The 25616-nt window shown below is 44.4% G+C and overlaps 1 protein-coding gene across 1 annotated transcript in view; it reads left to right on the top strand.

Annotated features, from left to right (window-relative positions):
* Positions 1–25616, top strand: part of SPNS2 (SPNS lysolipid transporter 2, sphingosine-1-phosphate) — a 158440-nt gene that overhangs the window by 91989 nt on the left and 40835 nt on the right. Inside the window, exons 4-9 of the mRNA XM_054008563.1 lie at positions 9577–9728; positions 11970–12036; positions 15319–15461; positions 16912–17064; positions 21164–21353; positions 24680–24745. Coding sequence (XP_053864538.1) covers positions 9577–9728; positions 11970–12036; positions 15319–15461; positions 16912–17064; positions 21164–21353; positions 24680–24745 — 771 coding nt within the window. The remainder of the gene's footprint in view (positions 1–9576; positions 9729–11969; positions 12037–15318; positions 15462–16911; positions 17065–21163; positions 21354–24679; positions 24746–25616) is intronic.

The raw sequence follows: 25616 nt of genomic DNA, 5'->3' as shown, positions 1-25616 counted from the left end.
CTCGGTGTTTGTCTTCATTGTGAAATAAGGTTACTCATGTATTGTTACATTGCCATGGAAAAAGGTTAGGCCTCTTTAATGGTCAATCCAGTTGGTAGGATAGGCCCATGAAAAATTTTGACTATCTGATAGCCTGGCTTTTGTTACCTGAAAATATCTGAAATGTGAAGGCAAAGTCTCCAAGACTCCAGATAGGTTAGAAATGGGGGAGATGGAGGTCTTCTGCATTAAAATCAAGACCTTCAACAATGGGTGCCTGAAGTCAAGCTTCCAAGGCTGAGACTTTCAAATCTGAATGGAAATTGGACATCCCTTAAGCAGCTTTGAAATTCTCAGCCCTAGGTCTGTATTCAGGTACTGAAATAGGTGCCTGGTTTTTGTAAATGATGAGCACGCAGCAGCTCCTGTTGACTTTGAATAGACTCATAAGCACTATGGGATGCACAGTACTATTTTTTTTTTTTTTGGAAGACCCGAATGCTTAATTAGGTGCCTAAATAGAGACTGATCAATACCTGTAGACACCCATTTGTAAAACATCTTGGACTAAGGTGCAAGTAATGAGGGAACTTCCCACCAAGCTCCTTTCACTGGATATCTTTCTGTACTAACTAATGGTGTAAATCTGACCAAGTTAGAGGGGATTTTAATCAGCCAGAATCTCAAGCACATTTCCAAATAAAACCCTCCGTATTCAATCAAGTGTGACTGAGCAAGTCACCAGGGAGAGCTAAAGCTATTAACAAGTACTAGGAACAATTAGAGCAGAGGCTAGTGGACTTAGCTTCATCTCCCTCCCTCACTGTTATATTTAAATACAATTTCTTCCTTTTTCTCCTTGCTGCAATCTTTCCTCTCCTGGTGGGATACTAATAGCAGCCAAACTTTCCCAAAGGGGGGAGTTCTAAAGACAAGTGCGTGATACTGAGAGCTGCTGGGATACTTAAAGCAATCGAAATCGGTTAAAACTGAGGTGTTGATTTTAGATTATTGAGACTAGAAAAATCAGCCACCGTTTGTTTTAAGGGTAGTTTCTAAAGGCTCAATTGTTAGAGACTGACAGCTCAGTAATCTAGAACAGGTACTGCTCATGTCTGTAACATGCTTATAATATTTAGTAGTCATTTGTTAACCCTTTAGAAATATGCTCTTAAATATAAAGTGTGACTGAAATCTTAGAGCAGGAATAAATTATTGTACGTAAAAGCTGAGCCTGAGGGAGATTTGAATGGGCTTCACCTGCTGGAAAGCAGTGTTCCGAGAGGTCTTTCTGTGCCACTGGCCAGTCCGAGGCACATGGTTCTTCAGAAATACTCAAGCTTCTGGAGTGAGCAGGAGTGAGACTGAAGAGGGGAGTGCAGAGCTGAACACCTCATTACTTAGGGTGCTGAGAATCCTACTCAAGCACAGACCTCTTTAGATGCCCATACTCCAGCCTTGCTCTATTTTAGCCAGCTTGGAAGACAAGGAGTGCTGAAAACTACTTTTCTGTAACGTACCTAAGCTTGGAAGGAATGGATTTTTATCAGTACATCGGTCAACTTCACCAAACCCACCCAAACTGATCAAAAAACAGTTCCTTTCATAATCATTGAAATGTTCAGAAAGGCAAAGTAAGAAAAATGCTGCTTGAGAACTTCTTAGTTTCACGTAAAGATATTTATTTTGTATATTTTGATATGTGATGTTGACAATTTGTGTTTTAATGGGCTTTAAATTTTTGAATCTCAATATCAGCTGTCATTGATTATTGTTTGACCCCCTTATTGTTTGACCTGCCCCCAAATTTCTCACAACTATGAAAATTTAAATCCATAAAAAATTTAGAAATAAACATTGATATTATCTGTTGAATTTTTTTCAAAAAAATTGAATTTTGCCAAGCCTAAATATACCAGATGGAAACAGAACCGGCAGCTGCAGTGAAAGCTTCCCCTAGGCCACTCTGCGAATGTGACTCATGGCTGATAACGAGAGCTGATTTGTAGGGGAGAGAGGGTTGTTTATAAGTGCATCTGCCACACAAATGACCATCACCCAAGCCTCTGTGTGCCCTGGCAAGTCTAAGACAAAGACGTGAATGTTGGTAATTCATAGCTTTGCATCAGTGCTGATAACTCATAGCCTCAGACCCCACACCCACACCCAACCTGTAACTTTAGGTGGCTTAAGATTGAGTTCTGACACCAGTTGCCAGACTGCAAGAATAAAGGTCTCACCCTGGCTTCCACCCACCTATGACTCCTTGCAGAGTGAACGCCAACAGCCCTTCTGCTCCTGAGGCCCAGCCCCCTTACCCCACAAATCCATCTCCCTGAGTTCTTAACTACCAGATACTCGGACTTTTCCCTTATGGTTCGTCACACTCGAAGGAGTGAAACCTGTCCCAGTTATCAGTTCACTTTGGGGGATACACGCCATACAGTTTGCACAATAGAAGCCAGCTAGTGGTAAAAAAAAATAAACAAAAAGTTTATTTAATAGAAAAATCATAGATTCAGAGATGAAAGAGTAAGGAAAAGCAAACATGTACAAGTTACACAGAAAATAAACATGAAGATGCATCCTCAGGCTTTATACTTCTATATTAGCTAAATTCCCTTTTCTCATACAAGTTACCTGTTGCCTCTGAACAAGTTCCTAGCATGCCCTCAGTCCTAGAGGGGAGCCAGTCTTTCATGGACAGCTCCCTTCTAACAGGCTGGCCCTCAGTTTCTGGCTCATCTTAGTGGCTCATTCAGACTTTGGCATCTGTGCTGGCATTCCCAACAAGGGGGCTAGGTGCTGCTTTTTGAGGTAGTTTGTATGGCATGGACACGTCTTCTTGAGGAGCTGGACAAAGATCTCCCAGTTCATGGACCCCGAAATGTCCATCAGATGATATAAAAAATTGATCCCTATGGGCCTGGACTGTACCTGTTCTACAGAAGGCCCCATTCTCCAAGATTGTTAACAGAGCAACTTTCATCATCACTAAATATTTTCCCTTCTTCATCGCCCCCAAAATGTTTTTTTAATTAATTTGGCAACGCACGAAATTGTAGGGTAGAGCACTCTTGTGGGTAGGTGTATAATAAAGTTGAGGCATGTATCATTGGCATTCCAAATCTAGATATGGATCCAGAATGTTCTGGGATGTTTGGATCCAGGATTTTTGTTGTATTCATTATTCAGTTATGGATTTTCAACAGCAGTAAAAGTTTTTGTGGGGTTCAGATTAGGAATTTATCGTTAGGGCCATCTCTTCCACCGTAAGCAACGACTGTCACTCCACCATGTCTCTGAAAATAACTTGCAGCTGTCTCCAGTATCTACTCATCTTTCTCCGAGGGAGAATGTCCCTGTGCAATTTGGAAACCCACAGGTTCTTAAACATGATTCCATCTTTGCGGGGGAGTTTAAAGAGATATGTCACCTGCATTTGTCATGCCATTTCATTGCTCGCTTCTCCTAGGGAGTGTCTATTTATGAGCTAAAATTTGAACTGTGTGTTTAGAGCCGCCAAGCCTATTAGTCACAGTACCGATACTACAGAAGCACATTGCTCTTCTGGTTTGCATCATGATTTTGGAACACCTTTGCATACCTGCGGCGAAAGGTGTGGTGTGTCAACTTTAATCATTAGAACCTAACACAGTGCGGATATGTTTGGGAAAACTGTTAATGGAGGTCAGCCGAAAGTGCTATTCATCTGGTCAGAAAATACTGGTCTTGTTTGACTCCTCATGCTGAATTATGCCTCATGTATATAATAATAACTCCATGTTTAGCAACTCTCCGCAGTCCACACCCTAGTTTAATGGAGCTGAGTCTCCTTTAAGGAAATTAAATATGGGATCTTTAGGAGGTCAACTCTGTGGGTTTGTCTAGAGAGAAGAAAATTTTCGCATGGTGCAATTGATGTAGCTATACTGTTGCAATCCTGTGTTGTGGACAATGTTGCACCCGTGCAAAACATGGATTGCACACGTGCAGTGTATCTATACTAGGGATTTGCACAGGTGCAGCCATTCCAATGTAGTTAGTGCTTAAAGTGGGCTAGGACACAGCAAATAAAATTTCTCAAGCTCTGGCCAGGTTGCTGAGGGGCAGGGGCACACGTTTCAGCCCTGGCTGCTTTCCCCACTGCCCCGCCGCCTGGGGTCGAGCAGTCGATCGGAGCTGCTGCGGAGGCAGGCAGAGTTCTCCCCTCCCCCAGTCCCACCCTTAGGGAGGACAGAACGGGCGTGGTGAAGAGGCCTAGAAGTGCAGGAGGAACTGAGTTGAGGCTGGGGTGCAGAATTGATGTGGTGATTGGGGGAGAGGCAGTTTTGATGTTACTTCCATTTCTTTAGGAAATAATAGACTCCCCCCCCCCCCCAACCCGGTGCACACACTTTTTTCAGTCCACTTTAAGCACTAAATGTAGTTAGACAGGTGCAAATTTCCCTAATCTGGACAAGCCAATATTTCCTTTGTATTCTGGGATCCTTTACAGCTACTTCACATTCAGATGCTTAATGACCCAGGCTTACGGATCACATGGCTGGTTCTTCAGTTTTATGCATACTTTGGCAGATTATAGATTTATCAGTGGCAACTAATCTTGTACAGAACCGTGGCCTAATTCCTTTTGTTAACTTATTTAAAGAGAGAGAGAAAGAAGTAAGGTCATTATTAGACCTATTAAAACAAACATTACTCACTCAATGGTCTGTGCCACTGGGCTAAATGTGTAATTAGTGGCTTCGTTCAAACACAATTAAAGGCAGTCACATGTACTGCTTAGTCAAAGGACGTCCTGGCCTACTGAATTCTGATGTGATGTGTGAGATCAGGAATAAAAACAGTATGAAGATGTTAATGTAAACCTGTTGAGGTGCGCTAGAGAAAATTGCAATGCCTTGTTGCCTTTTAAATATTTTAGAGTCCAATAATGAAGCCCTTACTGTTTGCATTGTGTGTTGTGCCTGTTTAAGAACTGAGTAAGGATTCAATTCGGTCTCTAGTTTTTAACAGGATCGTAGGGATTGGCAGAATGGATCCGTCCAGGGACCTCTTAGCCCAGTGTCCCCTCTCCATCAGTGTCTCCATCAGTCCAGCTGAAGGTGCAAGAAACCCAGCAGTGGGCAGTTACGGGATAGCCTATCCTCAGAGAAAATACCTTGCCAGCCCCTATTAGAGATTGGCTTATGCCCTGAAGCATAAAGATTTATACTTCTTCCAAAACTTTTTTTTTTAGTTACGACTATGTACAACCCTGTATTTCCAGCAATGGGATGTGTGGACAGAGCAGTAAAGCCCTGGGAACTTGGAGAAAGGCCACATTTCCCCTTAAAGAGACTGGAAGAGAAGAGCCAGGTCCACAGTTCCTGCTTTGCTGCCATCCACTCTCCTGCCCCTTCCAGGTGGTAAGCCCCATGGTGACGTGGCTTTCAGGGGAGTGTCCAACAAGAGTGGCAGAGACACCATTGCTCTACCAGCCTTCATCCTTTCTCCACCATGTCAGCTTGTGGGGCACCTGAACCCTACCTTGCTGACGTCCCTTTGTGACATCCTTGCTGAGTAGGGGGGATTCCAGGGGATTATGCCATGCAGATGGGCTGTTCCCTCTCCTGCTGTCTGTACTCCCACTTTGGTGCTGCTAGCGCCATGGCTGGAATTGTGCTGGTATGTCTAGGGCTTGAGAGTGCAGCAGATGGAGAGATGTGGATTTGCACGCTGCATTCACTTCTGGGGGCTACATCCCCAGGTGCCGGGGGGTCATTGGCAGACATGATGGGAAGCAATGGAAAACCCATACTCCTGAGTGTGATCATTAACCTTTATTGAAAACAAAGTGTTTGCCTTGCTGGTTCTTAAGTGTCCAAACATTCCATCAAGTTGTCATCACTGATGCAGATAAAAAAGTACCAAAACCTTGAGGTTTCTGGTCTTAATTTGTATGCAGATAAAATATGCTTAGGTGCTGAAAGCTGACCCAGGCTTTTAGAATCCCCCAGCAGAGTTAGAAGCGTTTGCACAGGGGAACAAATTACGGAAGAACTACACAGTAATGTTTGAAGGAATAAATTTCTTTAATGCATACCAATCCTTAATTGGGAAAGAGTAAAATTCGATTAGCAATTCCCACACTCTGCTACTCGTGCTGTTCTCAGAGGCAGCTTGGTCCAGAGCAGACAGGGTGGCCAGGTTTTGTCTCTCTCTGTTCTGCCCGGGCCTCGGGGTGTGACAAAAAGGAAAAGCAGCAGAAAGAAAGGGACTCAACCTAATGGAAACTATCCTACCCACCCATAGGGAAGAGATGTGCAGGTTTGAAGTCAGAATAGATTATCACAGTGGTCCTTTCTGGCCTTTGAAACTATGAATATACATGTATGGTACGTCTCTTTATATATATTACATCTGTGGACTTCCTACTAGTTCACTATATGACTGTGGCCTCCCCATAAGAGTTTGGGGATGATTGTTTTCGTTTGGGTTTTTTTTGTCTATGTGGACAGAAGAAAATGTCTGCTTCTTTGTGAGAGGACCATACTTTACCCTAGGCACCAAGTGAGCTTTTTCTTTTCACATTGACAAGAAAAATGTTGGAACACGATGGTCCACTGTGTTTTAAACTTGGAAGATTAGGCTTTGGTTCATACAGCGAAATGACTTATTGAGTAATGTTATCACTTAGGTACTTAGATGATAGGTGCTATCGAAATACCTTGGAGAGGTCTCTCAGTAATATAAATCATGTTTAATCCGGGGGTTGAGTACTTAGGATATGATTGTAAATAATGCCCTGATCTGATTTAATAGTGTTATATCTTCTGCCTAGCTGCTACATCTAGTCAGGTGCTTTTGTCCATTGCCTTGAAATGCAGCACTGCTTACATCTGTATATGCTGTTTTTCTCTTCCACGAGTCTTATGTTGATCACCATCGATAGTCAGAAACTCATCACTCAGGCCTGGTCTACACCTAAAATTTAGGTCAACCTAGTTACATCGCTTCGAATTGTGGAAAATTTTGCACCTTGTGCAACGTAGTTAAGTTGACTTAACCCCTACTGTAGATGCAGTTAAGTTAATGGAAGAATTCCCTTCCATCAGTGTAGGAAGCATCTACGCTACAGTGGCACAGCTGCAGTGCCATTGTCGTGCTGTTGTAGTGTAGACGTACCTTCAGACTCCCAAAGCATGAGAGAGAGAGAGTGGCAGAAATTCTGGAAAGGGGATTGGGCGCTCTGTGTGTGAGAATGAGCCCTGATGTGAATCGGCTACCAGGGGCTGCAGGTGTTTTCAGTGCACTAGGACTCCCAACATTATCAATACCGGTGTTAGCAACGGGGGGAAAGCTTTGTACAGGTTGCGTAGGCAAGGTTTGAGAATTGTACTTGTTGCTGTATCTCTCTGATGGTATTTTCATATAGATAAAGTTTTAGAAAGGTCTTATATGTCAACAAGTTTGCCACTTTCCTGTCATGGTTGACATTTCATATTTACTGGTTATTGGTCTGGAACTGAGCCTCTTTATCCCCATCTCCATCACATGTTGGGATCCATATCTGAAGCACAGTTGGTTTTGATTTTGCAACACCAGAAACCAACGGATGAACGTGTGCAAACCAAAACCAGCCTTCAGTTTTGCCCAGTTCTAATCCTGCCTCACTAATGAATTCAGCATGTATATGAATAATGCTGCTTATCCCAACCGCATTGGCTACCAGTGTGCCAATCACAGGCAGTGCATCTCCACAGCATTCCTGAATGGTTTAGCATTGGGCAATGGACATAATGTAACTGGTTTGAGTCATGATGTTGCCCTTTCTGCAGGCACCCACGCGCATCTGTTGAGTATGACGGGGCTAGAGGAGACATTTAATTATACCTGTAATTGCAAATACCCAGCAAGTTATAATTACGTTCAGAAAATGCATACCAAGGTAGAACTGGCATCCAAATAGGAGGTTGATGATGGCTGTGCAAAGCACTGCTAGTGTGTTTAGAGGAAGCACTAAAATTGTCTACCAGCAGATGTATATGTGGTAAAGCAGGTGCTTCAGCGCCCACGTTTTACTGCTCAACTCAGCAAGGACTCTGTATTGTTAGAGTAGGGAACTTGGAAATCAAGAGGCCTGAGTTCCAATCCCAGAACTGCTTTAGACTTGTGTCACCTAGGGCAAGTCACTTGCCCTCTCTCTGACTCAGTTTCCCCTTTGTAAAAGAGGATCAATAATACATACCTTTGCAAAGTGCTTTTTCATTTGAGGGATGAGTGCAATCCATATGGCTCCAACTCTCCCAAGTGACCTACTGGATAACAAAAGTGACTGTATATGGGGGCCTGTAAGGGTTAGATGTTTAAGGTTTGGCTTCCCCCAGCCCTTTTCTTTGTCCTTAGTCTGCAGCTGCAATTAATTGCTGTTGCATTTCTACACCTGCAGTTTTTTCTGAGTGCAGCTCATGTTGCTTTGATGTCTAAGTATGGGTTGAACTAGTGCATCAGGTAGTTAGACATCAAAGTGGCATGAACTATGCTTGCAAACAGTTGCAACCAGTTGCAACCAGAAAGCTGCAAGCATACAGAGAATGCGTTCTGTTAGCTCCCTGACGTCTGTGGAAAATTCCTTTTCCTTTTCCATGCTGGCTTGTATTAGATTTCAGTTTGTTGCATCTCACATTGTTCTAACATATTCTGGTCTGTATTGAGTCTCTGTTCACTTCCACTGCTTGCAGAGAGTGCACTTGTTTCCAAGTGATTTCTGTCGCTGGCTTTATGTTTGTGCAACATGTACAATTGCCTGGGATGTCCCTGAATCCCCCGTTGTTATGGATAAGCAGCACACTCACTGCTTTATAAGCAGACCAAGGCCGGGTCTACACTACAGACCTATATCAGTATAACTAAGTCACTCGGGGGTGTGAAAAATCCACACCCTTGAGCGATGGAATTATGTCGACCTAGCCCTGTGTTAGACGGTGCTATGTCAATGGGGGAGCTTCTCCTGTTCACATAGCTACCGCTTCTTGGGGAGGTGGATTATCTATGCCGACTGGAGAAGCTCTTCCATACTTTTTGAAGAGTCTTAAAAGTTGCACCAGGATTGACTTTTCAGCCCAGTGCTCTGTGGCAACTTGGATAACGAGGATTTATACTCAGCATTTAAGACCTCCAAATATGAGAGTCATTATCAGCTCAGCTCCCCGCAAACCTTCCTTTAGGGTTGCTCTGTCTATATCCATAAACCTCCTATGGTTGAGCCTCCCCCTGAGAGTGAAATGAGAATCTCCTGCTTCCCATTCTTTAACCATATTAGCTGCCAATGTATCCTTCATAGGCAGAAGGCTTGGAACATCTTCTGGAATGCAAATTAGGGCAAGGGTTTATTATTACAGTTATTTTTAAAAATATGTGTAAACCACTACAGAAATATGGCACTGACCTTTCCCCTGGGAATACAAACATAAGGAGCAGTGGTAAGAGTGACAGCGGGATGAGGGGGGTAAGTGTTATCCACTGGTCACATGGGCTTGCATTTCCCTGCTGGACTGTTTCATTATCAACCATTTTGATGACTGATTAATTTTTTCTTATTACTTCCCTCAGTATTTCTGGCTCCTCGTCCTCTCACGAGGTTTGGTTGGCATCGGTGAAGCCAGTTATTCCACCATCGCTCCCACCATCATAGGAGACCTTTTCACCAAAAACACCAGAACCCTGATGCTGTCTGTCTTCTACTTTGCAATCCCTCTTGGCAGGTAACCAGTCCACTGCAGTTCTCTTAAATTACCATACATCCGAAGCGGCTGACAAGAAAGACACATTTTCTTAGATTTGAATTGTTTTGTAAGGGAAAAGTTTGCAGGTTGATGGCTAGCATAGGGGCGGCTTAGAAGATATGGGTTCTGGTACCTGTTTTGCCACTGATTCATGTGCAAGTTTAAGACCTTTGCATGGAATAAATGTGAGGTATTACTAATTAACAGAGCTGGATGAAAACAGAAAATAACTATTTAGCATATACATTTTTGGAATAAAAACAATATTACTCGTACAACTGATGAATAATGTTATACCAGTTTTCTTAGTTGTTGTTTTTATTCATTTGAGGTACAGGCCTTTTTGAGTCAAGTTCTTCCAAGTTACCATATACTCTAGAAGAGTCATTAGGTTAAGGTGCTAAGGGCTAAATTTTCAAACCTGTGAAAGTGTAATTGCTGGCACATCTACCTAAGGCATGTGACTGTTGGAGAGTGCAGGTCAGATGCACAATTTAGCTCTTGAAATTTTGGCCTTTCCAAAGCATTCTTTAGCTTACACTCAAACTCTAACCTACTTGAATCTGCAAAATTTGGCAGAGACAGTCTAGAGGATCCAGTGGTTAAAACTATTAGTACTCCCACCATGGCAGCAACAACCGTGGGAAATTACTTTAATGTAGACAAGGCTGAGGAGAGCTGCTGTAAGGAGCATTCATGCTTCAGTTTACACAGAGGAGTCAAGGACCGTACAGCCCATAGTCTCCTGATGAATGTAACAGCCAGACTCAATCTTTGAGTAATTATTTCCCTTAGCACTTTCTTTGAATTGAGTTCCCTTATCAGCCCAATGCAGTATCTGATTGTTGGGACTAGAGAGATCCTGTATTTTTTACAACGATTGACCCTGCATTGTGAGATTGTAGACAGGGTGGGCTCTGACAATGTGGATCCAGATTCCCAGAAGCAGATGACTTCCTCTGAAGAAGTGGCACAGTAAGTTCATTTCCAGAAAGGGAAAACCCGGACAGCAGTTAACTCCACCATTGCAGTGAAAAACATCTGGATTAGGATGGTGATACGCCAGCTAGAACTTATGGCAGTAACCTCAAAACAAAGATTGAAACATTCTTTTGCTCTTCAGGAAGAAGAAATGTCTGGTCCTTAACTGATGGAAATAACTTTTTCCTAAACAGCCCTAGGAAACGGAACACTTCTGTAGAGAACTGAGCTGAGCAGTGGTTGGCAACAAACCAATTCCTTCCAAAGACAAACATGCTTGATAATGGCAAAGGGCTAGAAATGGGGCCCCGTTGCTCACTCTGGCTCTGGACCTGACTTTTTCCAAAGTCTAGTGGAGTTTGGATCCGTGGTTTGGTTTTGGAGCCATATCTGTGAATGGCTTAGTACCAGAATGGCGTTGATGGTAACTCGGGTGCCTGCGTGGCTTAGAAGGCTGTTCAATAAGCGTGTTTGGCAACAGCCAGCCATCCTGAAACAGCTCTGGCAGCTTGTACCCAAGGCAGCCTCTGCGCTGAGTGCTGGCATTTTTGAAAGATCTATTTCGTGCCTGTTCATTTCAGCTATAGGGAAGCATCACTGTAGTTACCACTCAGCCAGAGCTGCCTTTTATTACCTGATCATAATCTGTGATACCTGGCTGAAAGTCTGCCGGCTTCTCTAACCTCCTGACAGGCTTATGATATTTGCCCATCAGCCCTATGTGCTTGTTCTGCTAAGTTTTGGTATGAACTTAAAAAAAACAGTCTCTTGATCCATATTCGGGAACAACTGCTGTTAAATTAACAGATGGCATTTAAATGGTTTGGTGCGGTATAAACTTGATGGCACTTCTCATTAATTTTAGGTCTGGGCCCCAAAACACAGGTGCTCAGCTCACCGCAGTGATTGGTGTGATGTAGGAACCTCAATGGGACAGTCTTTGGATCCTGGGTTTTTGTTTCAACCTCTTATAGGGCAAAGGGCCTGCAGTGAAGTTCAGATCAGTAGCTAAATTTCCACCAAACTAGAGGATATTTGGACCCATCATGCTGTTAGAAGTGACACGTTCTTCACTTTTTCTGCTTTTAGTGATGCTTACTCTTCTTGTCTCTGCAGGAAAAGGGAACTTGCAGATAGGGCAGCTGATCATGATGTTCTGTCTGCATTTCACGGTCTTTGAGAACAGCTACACCCATAGCACTTTATTAAAACTGGCTCCCTTCTTTGTACTTTTTGCAGTGGTTTGGGATACATCACTGGATCAAGCGTGAAGCAAGTAGCAGGAGACTGGCATTGGGCGTTGCGGGTAAGCACCTGTCTCATATTCAGTAAGTCTGTTAAAATATCCCTCGTGAACTCACACACACAAACATTAGAGCTGGCCAGAAAACAGGGTGTAACTTTCATGAAAACTTTCTGAAAATTTCCAGCTCTTCAGCTGGTCAAAAATTTTGAAATATGAAATTTTGTTGTCGTTTTTATCAACATTTTGCCAAGAAATTGACAGAATTTTCGCAGTTTTGCAGGTGGATGAAATTTCCATCTCCTTTTCCCCCAGCAAAATTGAAAATTTCCAACGTACTCCAATAAGCTGGCACTTGTCATTGTCACAGTCTTTATCCCATTTCAAAAGAAGATGGTGCTACCTTACCATGTTTTGCTCTGCCTTACATAATCCATGGGCAGCACCATCTTCTGACTGAACAGTATTTAACAGGTTGAGGTTAAGGGCAGAGGAGGACTTCTAGGCAGGGCAGGATAAAAAAACTGGAGCACTGGAAAGATACGCGTACAGGTATTAAGCACGTAGCAGATGAAACGTATGCAGCTCCTGGACAAAAAGGGAAAGGTGTTTATTGTTGGTTCTTTGTGCTTGTTTCCCTGCCTGGGAGTGGCAGATTTCCAATCACTTCATTAGCAGTTGACAGTGGTTTCTTGATGGGCTGGGGAATAGGAGGAACCTTAAATCAACTTGGTAGCCTTTCAGTCCCCTGCTATCAAGAAATTCCTGCTTTGAGGAAAAAACACTTTGTTCCAGTTTCCGCTTGTTTTTCTGCCCAGAGACACTCAGTTTCCTTCTATTTTAACCTCTAGGGACCTTGATAAATGTGTTGAAAAGATAATAAACCACACACACACAAACACATACACACCCAGTGATGTCTTGAAATTGCTGGCAGGAAGTGGCCCAGCAAATCTGCTTTCTGGCCTTTGACAGTCTGGCCAGCATGGGGTTGAGTGAGATGCTCTCTCAGGGCTGGCAGTTCCTGAAGGCAATTAATTGCATGAAGCTCGTGCCAATGCAGTTTATAACAGCAGGTGCTGAAATACATGGATTCCCTACCTCAAACAAATGGCACTTTTTGGCGGCTGGAAATGAGAAGTGAAGCCAGTAAAGTCACCAGGAATAGTCCAGCAGCAGCTAGCTGAGTGGGGAGCAGATTCCAACCAGGAACCTAGAATGAAAAGAATTAAGTTTAATGCCGTGAAGTTTCAGACCAGAAAATAGGCCACCTTACCTAACAGCAGGAATGCTTTAAGGGTGAAGCTGACTTCTGAGCAGAGGAGCAGCGCTAGGCCTAAGCCCTTCATTCAACCCATTGCGCTTAAATGAGACTGATGTGTTACATAGGCATCATGCTGGCCTAGTGCATTGAGATGAAAGGCACCCTAAGGCCGTAGTCCTCAACCCTTTGGGGCTCAGGACCCAGTTGTAAACCTTGATGGCATGACCCACGGTATAGCTTTAGTGCCAAATACATCTGGCTTAGGAAATATTTCGTACTCACGATATATAGTATACAAATTAACATAATAAATGCTAAAAAAGTACACTTATGCATACTATAGTGGTGCCTCCTGTCCTGCTGGGCTGGCTGGGCACAGCTCCTCGCTCCAGGTGTTGCAACCTCTGGGGTCACAGTGCTGCTCAGATTTGGGCCAGACCCCTTAACAGGAGGCCAGCCAGGCCAAATTTGTGTGAGTGGTGGTGTGACCCGGTGCATGGTATCAAAGCATCACTCACTCAAATTTGGCCCAGTCAGCCCCCTATCATCATGAGAGAGGAGTGGTTGGGCCAAACCCGAGTGGCACTACAACCCTGTGGACCCGGTCACAAGGCCCAGAGTGGGGCACAGAGCCCAGTCAGCCCTGAGGGACCAGAGCTGCAGGAGCCTCCGCTGTGGGGTGATTGTGAGATGGCCTCTGTCTGCAGCCCTCCCCCGTGCCTCCCATCTGACTCCTTGACACATTCTGGAGACCTAACCTGAACCCACCTTTGGGTTGTGACCCACAGGCTGAGAAACCTTGCTCTAAAGGGCTAACGGTATCATTTGATGCAGTAAGTTACCATTCGCTCCCTTCTCTTCAAGTGAAATCTCCACCTTTGTTTCTGGCAAGAGTCTTTCTGGGCTCCTATGCTTGTAGATCCCAGGCTCCCTGTGCGTCAATCTCTCCATCATGTCCTATGCAGACATCACAACAAATTGCCAATGATAACCTGACTGTACAAAACATAGGGAAACTGTCAGGAGACGTTGGTCTGTCTTTTGGTCTTGTCTACACAGGGACACTTACGAAAGTTAATCCGAATTTACTAAAGGTATGAATTTAAAATGCATTAGTTAAATGTCAGTAACTCACAAGTTAATTAAACTAAATCGAATTAAGACCACTTGAATTCTGAATAGGAGAGGAGTTTCCTGTGGTTTAATTAATCCACTTTAAATTCACATCTTAAATTAATTGATTAATTTTTTTGAGCGTCCTCATATAGACAAACCCTAAATCTAGTAGCGTACTGAGTGTAATTGCTTATTTCCTAGGTGTGTGGCTTTACTGTGTCACCTCTTGTGATCTCACCAGATCTCCTAACCTAGGCAGGGTCACGCTAGTCAAACTTGGATGAGAGACCTCAGAAGAAGAACCAGAGTGTTTGTAGCAGTGCTTCGTAGGTTGCAGTCTTCCCTCTGGTTCAGTAGTAATTCCAGTGCCCCAGTAGAGTGCCAGCGAATGCTGTGTTGCTGAAGGAGCTGGTCTTTCAGTGTCCTCTTCTGTTTTCCCCCCTCTTCATCTGGAATGCCCTATGCAGGGAGCATTCAGGAACTGGCTGAAGATGGAAAGCCAGAGGTGGGTAAGGGGCATGTGCATGCACTTGCATGTGCAGTAGGGGAAAGGTCAGAAAGTGACTCACTCCCAACATCCAGAAAACTTTTCACCTTCCTGGCATAACACCCCAGACATCCTTCAAATACTTCTAGAAATTAGCCAGGCCCTTAGCCCACCTGGGAGTAAGCTAGCTTCCTAAGGGTTAAATGTCACAGAAGATGAGCTGGGTACAGCAGTTACACAGAATATGACCACCTTAATCAGAAGCATCCCCAAAGCCGAGCTACAAGAGTAAGTAAGAGTCTCGACAGTGACAGAGAAAGGAAGGAGAGGAGCAGATGCGGCAGTGGGAGCATACAGATTTGGACCAGATGTAAAGAACCTAGTCACTGAAATGAAACTAATGCAATCTGTTTCTTTTTGACTAGCCGTGGTAATCACTGCCAACTTCCTGTGCTGATTTCCAGGTCCTCTCTTTCAGGTATCTCCACTCCTAGGCATGATAACAGGGACACTCATCTTGATATTTGTACCTGCTGCTAAAAGAGGCAATGTGGAACAGCTGGGGGGACAGCTGAAGGCTCGGACCTCGTGGCTAAGAGACATGAAGGCACTGATCAGAAAGTAAGAGAGCTCTGCTAAAATGTGCTTGGCCTTTAACTCTCAGCCTGAGAGTCAGATAGCGTTTGCCATTCTACTGCTGTATGATTTGCAAGTGGCAACGCTCGAGGAGCAGCAGAAAGCATGATCCTTGGGCCTGAGAAAGGAAACCACAGTTGTGTTTTCGCAAGGGATGATCCCCAGTTGGAATCCAAATATGGATCTACCCTTTACAAGGTTCAGATTGGAGGGTTTTCTTAGGTCCATATCTGGTTCTCGCTTCAGGGAAGCTAAAGTGTGGAAGTGGAAACATATGAAAGAGCAAACGGTGTTATTGGCTTTCAGCCCTTTTTTCTGTCTTGAGGGGCACTAGGAAAGGAAACACCTTCCTGAGGTGGGGGGGAATTAAATGTCAAAGTGAATTTTGAGGAGCAAATATACAAATGCATGCACTTGCTTGCAGGCCTGCACACGCTTGCAGGTATACACATGCTTACACAGTTCCACATGGCCATGCACACACACTTTCACAGTGTCAGTCATTCTGCTGCACTCGCTGTCAGGATGTTTCTGCGACTACATCTGAGCACCTCTCCATTTACCTGCAGATTGCCCTGGGAGTTCCAAAGTGGAACTTGTTCCTTCTGACAGTACTGACTAGTGCACCTTCCCAGTGTTGTCAGCAAGAACAAAGGAGGTGGACACGTGGTTGTGGTTAATTCACGGGTGTCTCCATGGGGCTTACCCTCGTATCATTTGAATGCCTGGTAATCCAAACGGTAATGATGCTACTGTCCCAGTGAGACAGGGTCACCCAGATGGGGAGAATGGCATTTGGAGCAGGCAAGTAGGCAGAACTAGAGGGAGGGCATCCTGATGATTGAGTGCTGACTATATTACTTAATGATCACATGGCACTTTGCAGATGTGAAGTGCTGTCCAGGAGGTGAGACGTATTGTTACTGTCACAACAGTGTGTTAGAAATGTACTCTGGGCCTGATTTTCCATTGCCTTGCACCATCGCTGCACCTGTGCAAAGTGAGTGTGAAACAGTACCGCACCGAAGCCTGGTAGAATTTTACCCCTGCTTTGCACTGATGTAAATGACTGAACAAGGTGCAAGTGAGGGAGACATAGACTGTATACACTGTGAGTGATGCTGTAACCTGAGTTACAAACTTATGTCGTGTGGCCTGTAACAGACTAAAACCACAGTGGTGACCGCTGCAAAATGCAGAGGCAGCTCCAACAGAAAATACTGTAATTATATCATCAGAGCCTATTTGAGCAGCTGGTGATTTGATCTTAGCTCTAGGGGACACTCTGGTTTATGGGGTTGGGACTGAGCTGATGCCGTTTTCTGTTTTGCTCCCTCCCATGGCTCTTATTTCTTTGGGGTTTCCCTACTTCAGGGATAAAGCAGATCTGGAGCTAAAATTTCCCCATGGATTTTTCTCTCTTGCATCTCCACAGCCGCAGCTACGTGTTCTCGTCGCTGGCCACCTCAGCTGTCTCCTTTGCCACAGGGGCGCTGGGCATGTGGATCCCCCTCTACCTTCACAGGGCACAAGTTGTGCAGAAAACTGTCGAGACCTGCAGTTCGGAGCCCTGCAGCACCAAGGACAGGTAAGGCTCATCCTGTGCTATTGTAAAGAGGGGCTTTCCTACCGCAGATGACATTCAGACTTACAGAGCTTGGGCTTAAGAGAATGAAATCCATTTACTAGGATTTCTATAACATCCTGTGGCCCTTTGCAACAATGATAGGAAGCACTGGGGGTTAAATCCAGAATTTGTTCTTCGCTGCTGTAGCTGATCCCTTTCTCGCTACTGGATGTGAATTTGTAGTGAAGCCAGAATACTAGGCAGGTGAGATCAGGGAAGAAAGATGGCTGTGTAGCTTAGACACAGGACTGAGAGCCAAGAGATCTCAATTCTCCTCTGTCATGGCCACTGATTCCCAGCACGATGTGACCTGGGGATGGGGCTTCTCTGTGCCTGAGTTTCACTATCTGTAACGTGGACGTACCACTTCTGCAGCGGGGCTAAGCTGTTCGTTTGATTTGTGTGTATCTAGCGCTTGGAGATCTTTCCATGGAATGCTGCACACTGTGATGTCATAAGTAGGAGTTTATGACCTCACTGCAGGATCCAGGAGAAGATAGTTGCCATGGCGAGAGAGGAAGATGTTACCATGGCTCACATTTCTTCAGCGATCGCAGGGATTGGGCTGGCGTGGTGGCCAAAGTTTAGGACTCAGTTTGGTTGCTCTCCCTCCAGGAGCCAGCAAGGGAGTGCCCTTGTAGCCATATCCTCAGCCCCTGTGGTTGGTGCACCGCTCCTCTGCCCGATGCACCATGTGCTGTAAACAGGCTGCCAAAGGAGGATCTTTGATTGGATGAAGGGCTTTGGGGGTCCTTTATGAGATGAAGAGAGATCCCAGACTTGCAGGGAAAGTATCAAAAACTGGTTTTGCCTGTTACTGTTTTCATTTAAAGGCTCTGGGTTTGAAAGTTTCTCTTTAATGTTACTGTAGTGCTGACCCTAAGGCAATAAAGAAATAAGGTCTGTGGGTATCAGACTGAGTAAACTTCCCTGCCATGCTGGAGTAGCTTAATACTGGAGAGGAGTGTGTTAATAATTACTTTCATCCTGAAGATATCCCTAAGCACTTGATGGTGCGTGTATGCTGGTATCACTCACGTGCTACAAACATGCAGCCGCTTCTGAAGTGGATTGCAACAGTAGGACTAAATTATAGCACGTTATTTGGGAAGAATAAAGTCATAGAAGTGCAGAACTGAAAGTCCTAGTTATCTAGTCCGGTCCCCTTCACTGAGGCAGGGCTAAATATTATCGAGACCATCTCTGACAAGTTTGTGTAACCTGTTCTTTAAAAAAAAAAAAACAGTGAAGAACTGCCAAGTTGCAGGGGGAACTTGGGTAGTAAAAACAGAGTTACCAGAGTTGGAAATTGGCCATCACACCAGAGTTAATGTGAGAGTTGATTGGGAAATCATCATTTTTTCCCCCCAGACAGAGCATTTGGAAAAAAAAATTTTTTTTTTTCATTTTTGTCACAATCTCTTGACTTTCTCAAGTTTTTTGGGAAATAAAAACCTGAAGATTTTTCAGCAACTGAAAGTTTTAAATCAAAATTTGAAAACTAGTTCAGTTTTTCAACAAAAACTTGAGAATTTTGAATGGAAAATGGAATATTTTCACATACGTTGCAATTTTAATTTTTTTAAATGGTGAAAATTTTTTGATCAGCTCTAGTTAATACCCTTAACATGTGCCATGACATCTCTAGCAGCCTGAGGTGCCTCTTTCACTAATCTTACATTAAATTACTTAAGGATTGCCCCACCTGGACCCCCTTGTCCTCTGGTCCTTTAAGAGCTAGTACTTTGTTACTACTTTCGATGTGTATCCACCATGGCAGTAGGGGAGAGCGTGAGAGCTGTGATGACAGGGGAAGAAAAGTAAGGTTTGGGTCCTACTGGCTTTGCTAATGTATCACAGAAGGCTCTCGCTCCATTCTGTATTGCTTCATGTTGCACCTGGGTCTCTTCTTTCAGCACCATTGATGGAACGTTGCTTTGTGTTGTATCCAGTTATATTTTGCATGAAAGGTGCTCAGAAGGTGATGAAAGCATTGCTATGGCTGGGTTAAAATTGTAGGAAAGCATCCTGTTGCCGGCTTTTTGACTTTGTACTGACAATAAGAAACAAAGCTTAGACAGGTGGATTTTCCTAATATAATATCATGTCACAAATTAACTGCCAAGCGTGGTTAATCCAGCAGACTCAGGCCATCCTGCAAAAACGTCGCTAGTGGAGAAAGCACCCCCAACAGCCTGCCCATCTCTCGTTCATAAAGGGAGGTTTTCTCCTCCTACAGTTTTAGCTATCCTGACGCTCCACTGCCATTACTGCAAAGACTGTTGTGTTCCAGACACTCCTTTACATTTTGACAAACAAATAGCAAATATGTAGTGCGGCAGCAGAGGAATCAGTTTGGATAGGATTTCACAAGGACCAAAGGGAGTTAGGAACCTAACTCCCATTGAAATTCAATGAGCTTTGCGTGTCTAACTCCCTTTTCGCTCCTTAGCACCCACCCTGCCTATTACTTGTATGACACATTCAACCCACAGTGTAGGGGGAGGAGCTGAGGGCTCCAGTGGAGTAGTGGTTCCTAATCCGTCATCAACCAGTTGCTTGCTTGTTTCTCATGCCATAATGTGGCCATGTTTGAGCTGGAAGGGAGCATTTAATATACTGTCCACTCCCTCCCCATTCCGAGTTGAGACAGAGTTCCTTGCATGATACCATTGTAAAGCTTCACTGGTCTCAGCTCCACCCGCCAACCCTGTAATAGGACAAGAGACAGAAGAAAGCCGCTTTGGCACTGGACTCTTAGGGCTATATTTTCAAAACTGGCCCCGTAAGTTGCACCCAGCTCACCAGCAATGGCTGCTGCCGGTTGTATACTGTACATTAGAGGGAGCTAGAAGATAACCTGTTGACAGGCAGAGGCAGTGGTAAAGATTGCAGGTTGGAATTAATTAAGGGCAGATCCAGGAGTGCTGAGAGGCTGCTGGGTGTGCCCACTCTGCCCTCACGGAGCTTAGTGCCGAACTTTCTGTTGTAGCTTGTGTCTGAAATAAGCTGCTCTCCTGTTCTACTCTGAACTCTGCGTCAGACTAACTGTGTACAAGACCCCTGCTGGCTCCCCACGATGGACATCTATTCCATTCTTCCCCTCATGCAAACATGATATTTTCCAGAATTTTCCCGTGCAGACTTTGCAGACATGATTTGGCAACCAGTTTTGGAACAAGCGGCCTTCTAATTTTTATTGTCACCGTGGCATTCCCAGTTCCTTGGGAGTCCAGGAGTTTGCCACAGGTTGCTAACTAGAAAGCAAGTTAGATTTTCAGTGTTGTCAATACCAAGCATTCAAAAAGCGTGAGTCAGGTGTCACAAAATCAGGAGACTGGCTTAAAAATCACAAGAATTTGTTCAAATGATCATTTAGAAATTGTTTTATTTGCCTTATTTTTTAAGCCACTAGGGTGTAGGGTGCAGTTCTGATTTTTTAAGTACAGTTATTCCATCCCTGCCACTGTGACCTTGAGTGTGCGAGGTCATGTTGTGCAGAGGACACCATTTTGTTTCTTTATAAGTACCGGAACAACGTTCTGCTGTGTTTCGGCCTAGCCCATGTTAAAATCTCAAGCTTTTCTCCGCAACCATGCGAGCTAGAAACTTTCTCCCTGATCAAATGAATCCGGGAGCTGAGGCTTTGAGAATAGCATCTAATATCACAAGACTTGCAATGAAATCATGAGAATTGACAACACTGAGAATTTGCCCTGTTGTACTGCTGCTTAACATCCAGATGCATAAGGCAGACTTAGTCAAGTGCACTTTGTATGAAATTCACCCTTGTTCAGAGAGACAGCCAAAGGCCCCGTGCACCTCCTAAGTCCCATTTAGGCCCATAGCCCTTTGAGCTGGGGTGAATTGCACCTAATATGCCTCTCTTTTCTTCAAGGAAAATTGACATACAAAGACTGTATTTCTTAAACCCACAAAGCCAGAGAGTGAAATTCAGATCCCATCACCCTGTATTTTCCCTGTTTGTTTGTGAATACAGCTTGTCCACATGAGTGCATCAGTGAACAAATAACCCTCTCTCAATATTTTGTTTTAATAGTTTGATCTTCGGAGCAATCACGTGCTTCACTGGTTTTCTGGGCGTGATCACAGGGGCTGGGGCAACCAAATGGTGCCGGTTAAAAACCCAGCGAGCTGACCCCCTGGTCTGTGCCGTCGGCATGTTAGGGTCGGCCATCTTCATCTGTCTGATCTTCGTTGCTGCCAAGAGCAGCATTGTGGGAGCCTATGTAAGTATGGGGCATTCTCTGAATCTCGCGTGTGCCCTGTCCAATGAACTTCTTAGCAGATCGGTGTGCATCCTTCCATGCAATGGGGCTGAGACACTGGTTTGTGCGTGCTTCTCTTCTGCTTGACCTTCTTCCTTTTGCTCACTGCCATCTCAGCATTACCATGCTCTGTTTGGGGGCAAAATGGCATTGTACCTTTTTCACCTTTCCCATCAAAATCTCACCAATAAGTGCTGTAGATTAGATACAGGGATATAGCACATGTGCAGAAATCCATCGTTCTCCTCCTTTGTTCTGCTTTAGCCAGGTAAGGGCATTGCCTTAGTCCAGAATGCCAGTACCAGGAAATGTCGGTCACTTTTATTATGAAAGTTCTGTAATTACAATGTAATTAAATTTCAGTTGCACCGAGGCTATCCTTTTTGAAACCTGTAATTACTATTTAATTCATGAGACTGGACAGTTTGCTGCTTGACTGAGAATAATAGAGCAGATACACTGTATTATTATCTATTTTTATTACCATAAGGTCTAGGAGCCCTAGTAATGAACCGTGGGGTCATGGTGCTAGGCACTGTACAAACAGAGAACAAAAAGATGGTCCCCGCCCCACAGAGGTTACAATCTAAGTATCAGACCACAGGTGGATGTAGACAGATGGGGATACAAGGAAACAATGAGGTAATGCATAATGAAAAGGCTACCAAAGGGGTAGTAAGTAAATCAGTCATGCAGTTCACTGAACATTTGAAAGAATTAGTGGTAATTACACAGTGAGAAGTGTGTGATTACTAGAGAAGTTTGGGAGTTTTTCAGCGACGTGTTTTTTCCGTTGGAAATGCTAATTTGTCAAAACCAAAACAGAAATGGTCCAGGATGGTAGTGAAGAGAGATGGAGATTTCAGTCTAGTCAATAGCCTGCAGGGGTAGTGCACTTGCGGGGGATGTGGGAGACCCAAATTCAAGTCCCTCCTCTGAATCAGGCAGAGCAGAACTTTGAACCTAGATACCGCTCATCCTGAGTGTCTGTGTCTCCCACATCCCAGGCAAGTGCCCTAACCTCTGGGGTGGGTGGGCGTGTCAAAGCTTTGAAAGGTCTCGTTTTCACTCTGATACAGAACAAAAACGCAAATTGAAACCTCAGAGTTTTTCACAAAGTGGAATTCTTGTTTTCTGGCCAGGATCTGTGATTACACAGCAGTTGCAATAGAGCTATACGGTAATCAAGTGTGACCAGGTACAAACCCTCCCATGCAGAATCCTTCATTTCTCGTCTTCTTTCCCTCCGTGTGCAGGCTGGCCTTGGGGAGGGACTCCTATCACAGTCCAGTCCCAGGTCTGGATCTTGCTTTTAACACAGGAGAATGGAAATCCTGGGCAGTGAAACAGATCCCAGTTACATTAAACCCTAAAGCCCTTTGTTTTTATGCAGGACAGAGAAGTGAGGTGGGTTTTTTTTTAGGACTGAGCAGGAAGGTGGGAGCAGGGTAACATCAGAAAGTCAAAACGTTGCTTTCTCTGACCAGAACGCATCAATCCAGGGATGTAGGGCTTGATTTTAAATGAAACAAACAAAAAGTTGCACTACAATTTCCTGTCTAGGAAGATGTCCAGCACTCGGTTAATTGGTGTAAGCTTGAGGTAAGCACCGCCTGGAGCCTGCAACCCTGAGCCATTTCCCCACCCCACCCCAGCCCTGATCCCCCTCCCATCCTCAGAACCCCCCAGTCCCAGCCCAGAGCACCCTCCTGCACTCCCAGCCCCAGCCGGAGCCCGCACTCCCAGCCCCAACCTGGAGGCCTCTCCTGCACCCTGAGCTCCTCATTTCTGGCCCCACCCTGGAGCCTGCACCCCTAGCCAGAGCCCTCACCCTCTCTTGCACCCCAATTTTGTGAGCATTCATGGCCCGCCATACAGTTTCCATACCTAGATGTGGCCCTCGAGCCCAAAAGTTTGCCCACCCCTAACATGATCAAGATAAATTAACCCAATTCATTCCAGTGGGCATGTTGCTAAATCTTTCATCCCCTCTCAGAGGCCATCAGAACTCACAGGGACAGTGCAAACAATGTACTTCAGAAGTATCCCCCATAGCCAGTTTCATCCCCAAAATGAATTGTACCCCATTTGAAGGTAATGAGGTCAAGGAGTAGGAAGGAGAAAGGAGGCAGTTAGAAGTGGAATCGGTAACCAGACCTGAGAAGATACTGAAGAAGTGAATTAAAAATAAATTGAGAGCTTGAGTCTCCCGAGTTGTGACCAGGACTGAATTCAGGAGAAATGTTTCTTTTAGGTAGAGTGTCAAAAAATGAACGATATGAGAAAGCAAAATAAGCTGCTGAGATGGCGTATTATGACACTCGTGGCTTTTCTTACCTTCTTGATTTGAGGAGTATTGGGTCATCACAAGCCTATCACAATGGTGTGTACTCCTGTTGAGTTGAGCCATATCCTCTTACAACCAGATGGTATTAAAGCACAAGGTATAAAGTTGAAAGGAAGAATGAATGCCATTTAAGACATTTCACCTTTATTTTTTGGGTGTTCAAAACAATTACGTGTACTTTTGAAATAAGTTAGTTACTCTTGTTGATTCTCCGCAAGAGGCCAAGGACCGAATTAGCTATAGAGACTAAAGCCCCAGTTCTACCTAGCATGTGCCATGTGCTTTGTTGATTGGGGCTGGGCTCAAGCATGTACTTAAAGCTAAGTATGCACTTAGTGCTTCAGTGCATTGGGGCCTAAACTATTACTACTGATTCCTAGATGTATGTTCGTTCCAGAGGGGGGAGAGAGACCTCATATTATATTGAGGGAATCTTGCACTGATACACCTGTTCTGTTGTTAGACAAATTCATTCCCACTTTGCTATATGACCTTTAATACTTAACCTAATTGCTAGTGAAGCAACTGACTTAGGGAGTTCCATTTAACACAAACGTCGTTCCTTTTCTGGTTGGTCTATGTGACTTCATGTTTTGAAACCAGGAATCCACCGTGATATACGCTCATGTTGACTTCTCATGTTAATCTGTCACTGACGGTGTCAGCCTTTTGCCTAACTGTTCTCTAGCTTGTAAACAATGTTTGCTAAAGGAGACATGGTCGAAGCCCTCAGTTCCGATAAAAATCTATATATTGGTAATGTGATCTGTTCTGAACATTAACCAGGGACTTATTGTAGGTAGAAGCCTTGGAATAAGTTTGAAATAAACAAACCATATAGGAAGGTTTGTGGCAGATGATTCCCCTTCCCCCTCTACTCCCCCCCCATTGAGATTCATGTGACTAAACCTTGTCCTTTGTATGTGTTTTGTTATGACAGATTTGCATTTTTATCGGAGAAACTCTTCTGTTTTCAAACTGGGCAATCACAGCTGACATACTAATGGTGAGTCTATGCTGTCAAAGCATCTTTCCGGCGGGGGAGGACGGGGGTCGAAACAGCTTTTCAGATTTCAATGGACAGCCTGGGGTGTTCACAAGTCCCTTTAAAAGCTGAACTCCAACTCGAGCCTGTTTTTTCTTTTTTTGCTGCGAGGGAAAGAGCTGTATATCCTCCCTTATCTTCCTTTTGAATGTCAGTTCGGTGAAACCTCCGTAGAATTCCACTGGTGCCCTGAAATCCTGAGGAATTGTGAATGGAGCTCAGCGAGAGCTCATGAATGGGCTGCCAATTGGCCAGTTTTACCACCCAGAGTCCCCACTGGCTTTGTTTAGTAATAGGAAGTCACCCGCTACACACACAAAGCCAGCCATCTACCTCTGTCTGATGTAGCCCCAGGAAACTAGACACACACACACACACACACACACACACACACTCTCTCTCTCTCTCTCTCTCTGAAGACGTTTTGGACTGTGTCCACTTCTTCCAAGAGGAAACACTCAAGGCTTTTTCACATCATGTCCCTCATCTTCCATTTGTTCTCTGTATAAAACATGTCATGCCTCTCTGACCGGAAAGCTCTAGAGTACTCACCTCCTCAACTGGCTTTTGCTCTGAATATGTGTTAACCCTTTGCATGTCTGTAGCTCCCCCCACCCAAGGATCTTGAAACATATTGATCCTCGCAGTGCTGTTGTGAGAGAAGTTATCAATAGGTATGTTTTACAGGTGGGGAAACAGAGGCACAGAGGGGTTACAGAACTTGCCCAAGGTCACATGGCAGGTCCATGGCAGGGTTTGGACTGGAACCCAGTCCTGTGTGTAAATCACTAGATGTTCCCCCGTACAGTGCAGGTCCTGATTCTTCTGTCCC

Source organism: Malaclemys terrapin, chromosome 18 (genome assembly GCF_027887155.1).
Source record: "Malaclemys terrapin pileata isolate rMalTer1 chromosome 18, rMalTer1.hap1, whole genome shotgun sequence".
Classification (NCBI taxonomy): Eukaryota; Metazoa; Chordata; order Testudines; family Emydidae; genus Malaclemys; species Malaclemys terrapin.
Note: the sequence above shows the minus strand (reverse complement) of the source record. Positions and strands in the feature narration are given on the sequence as shown.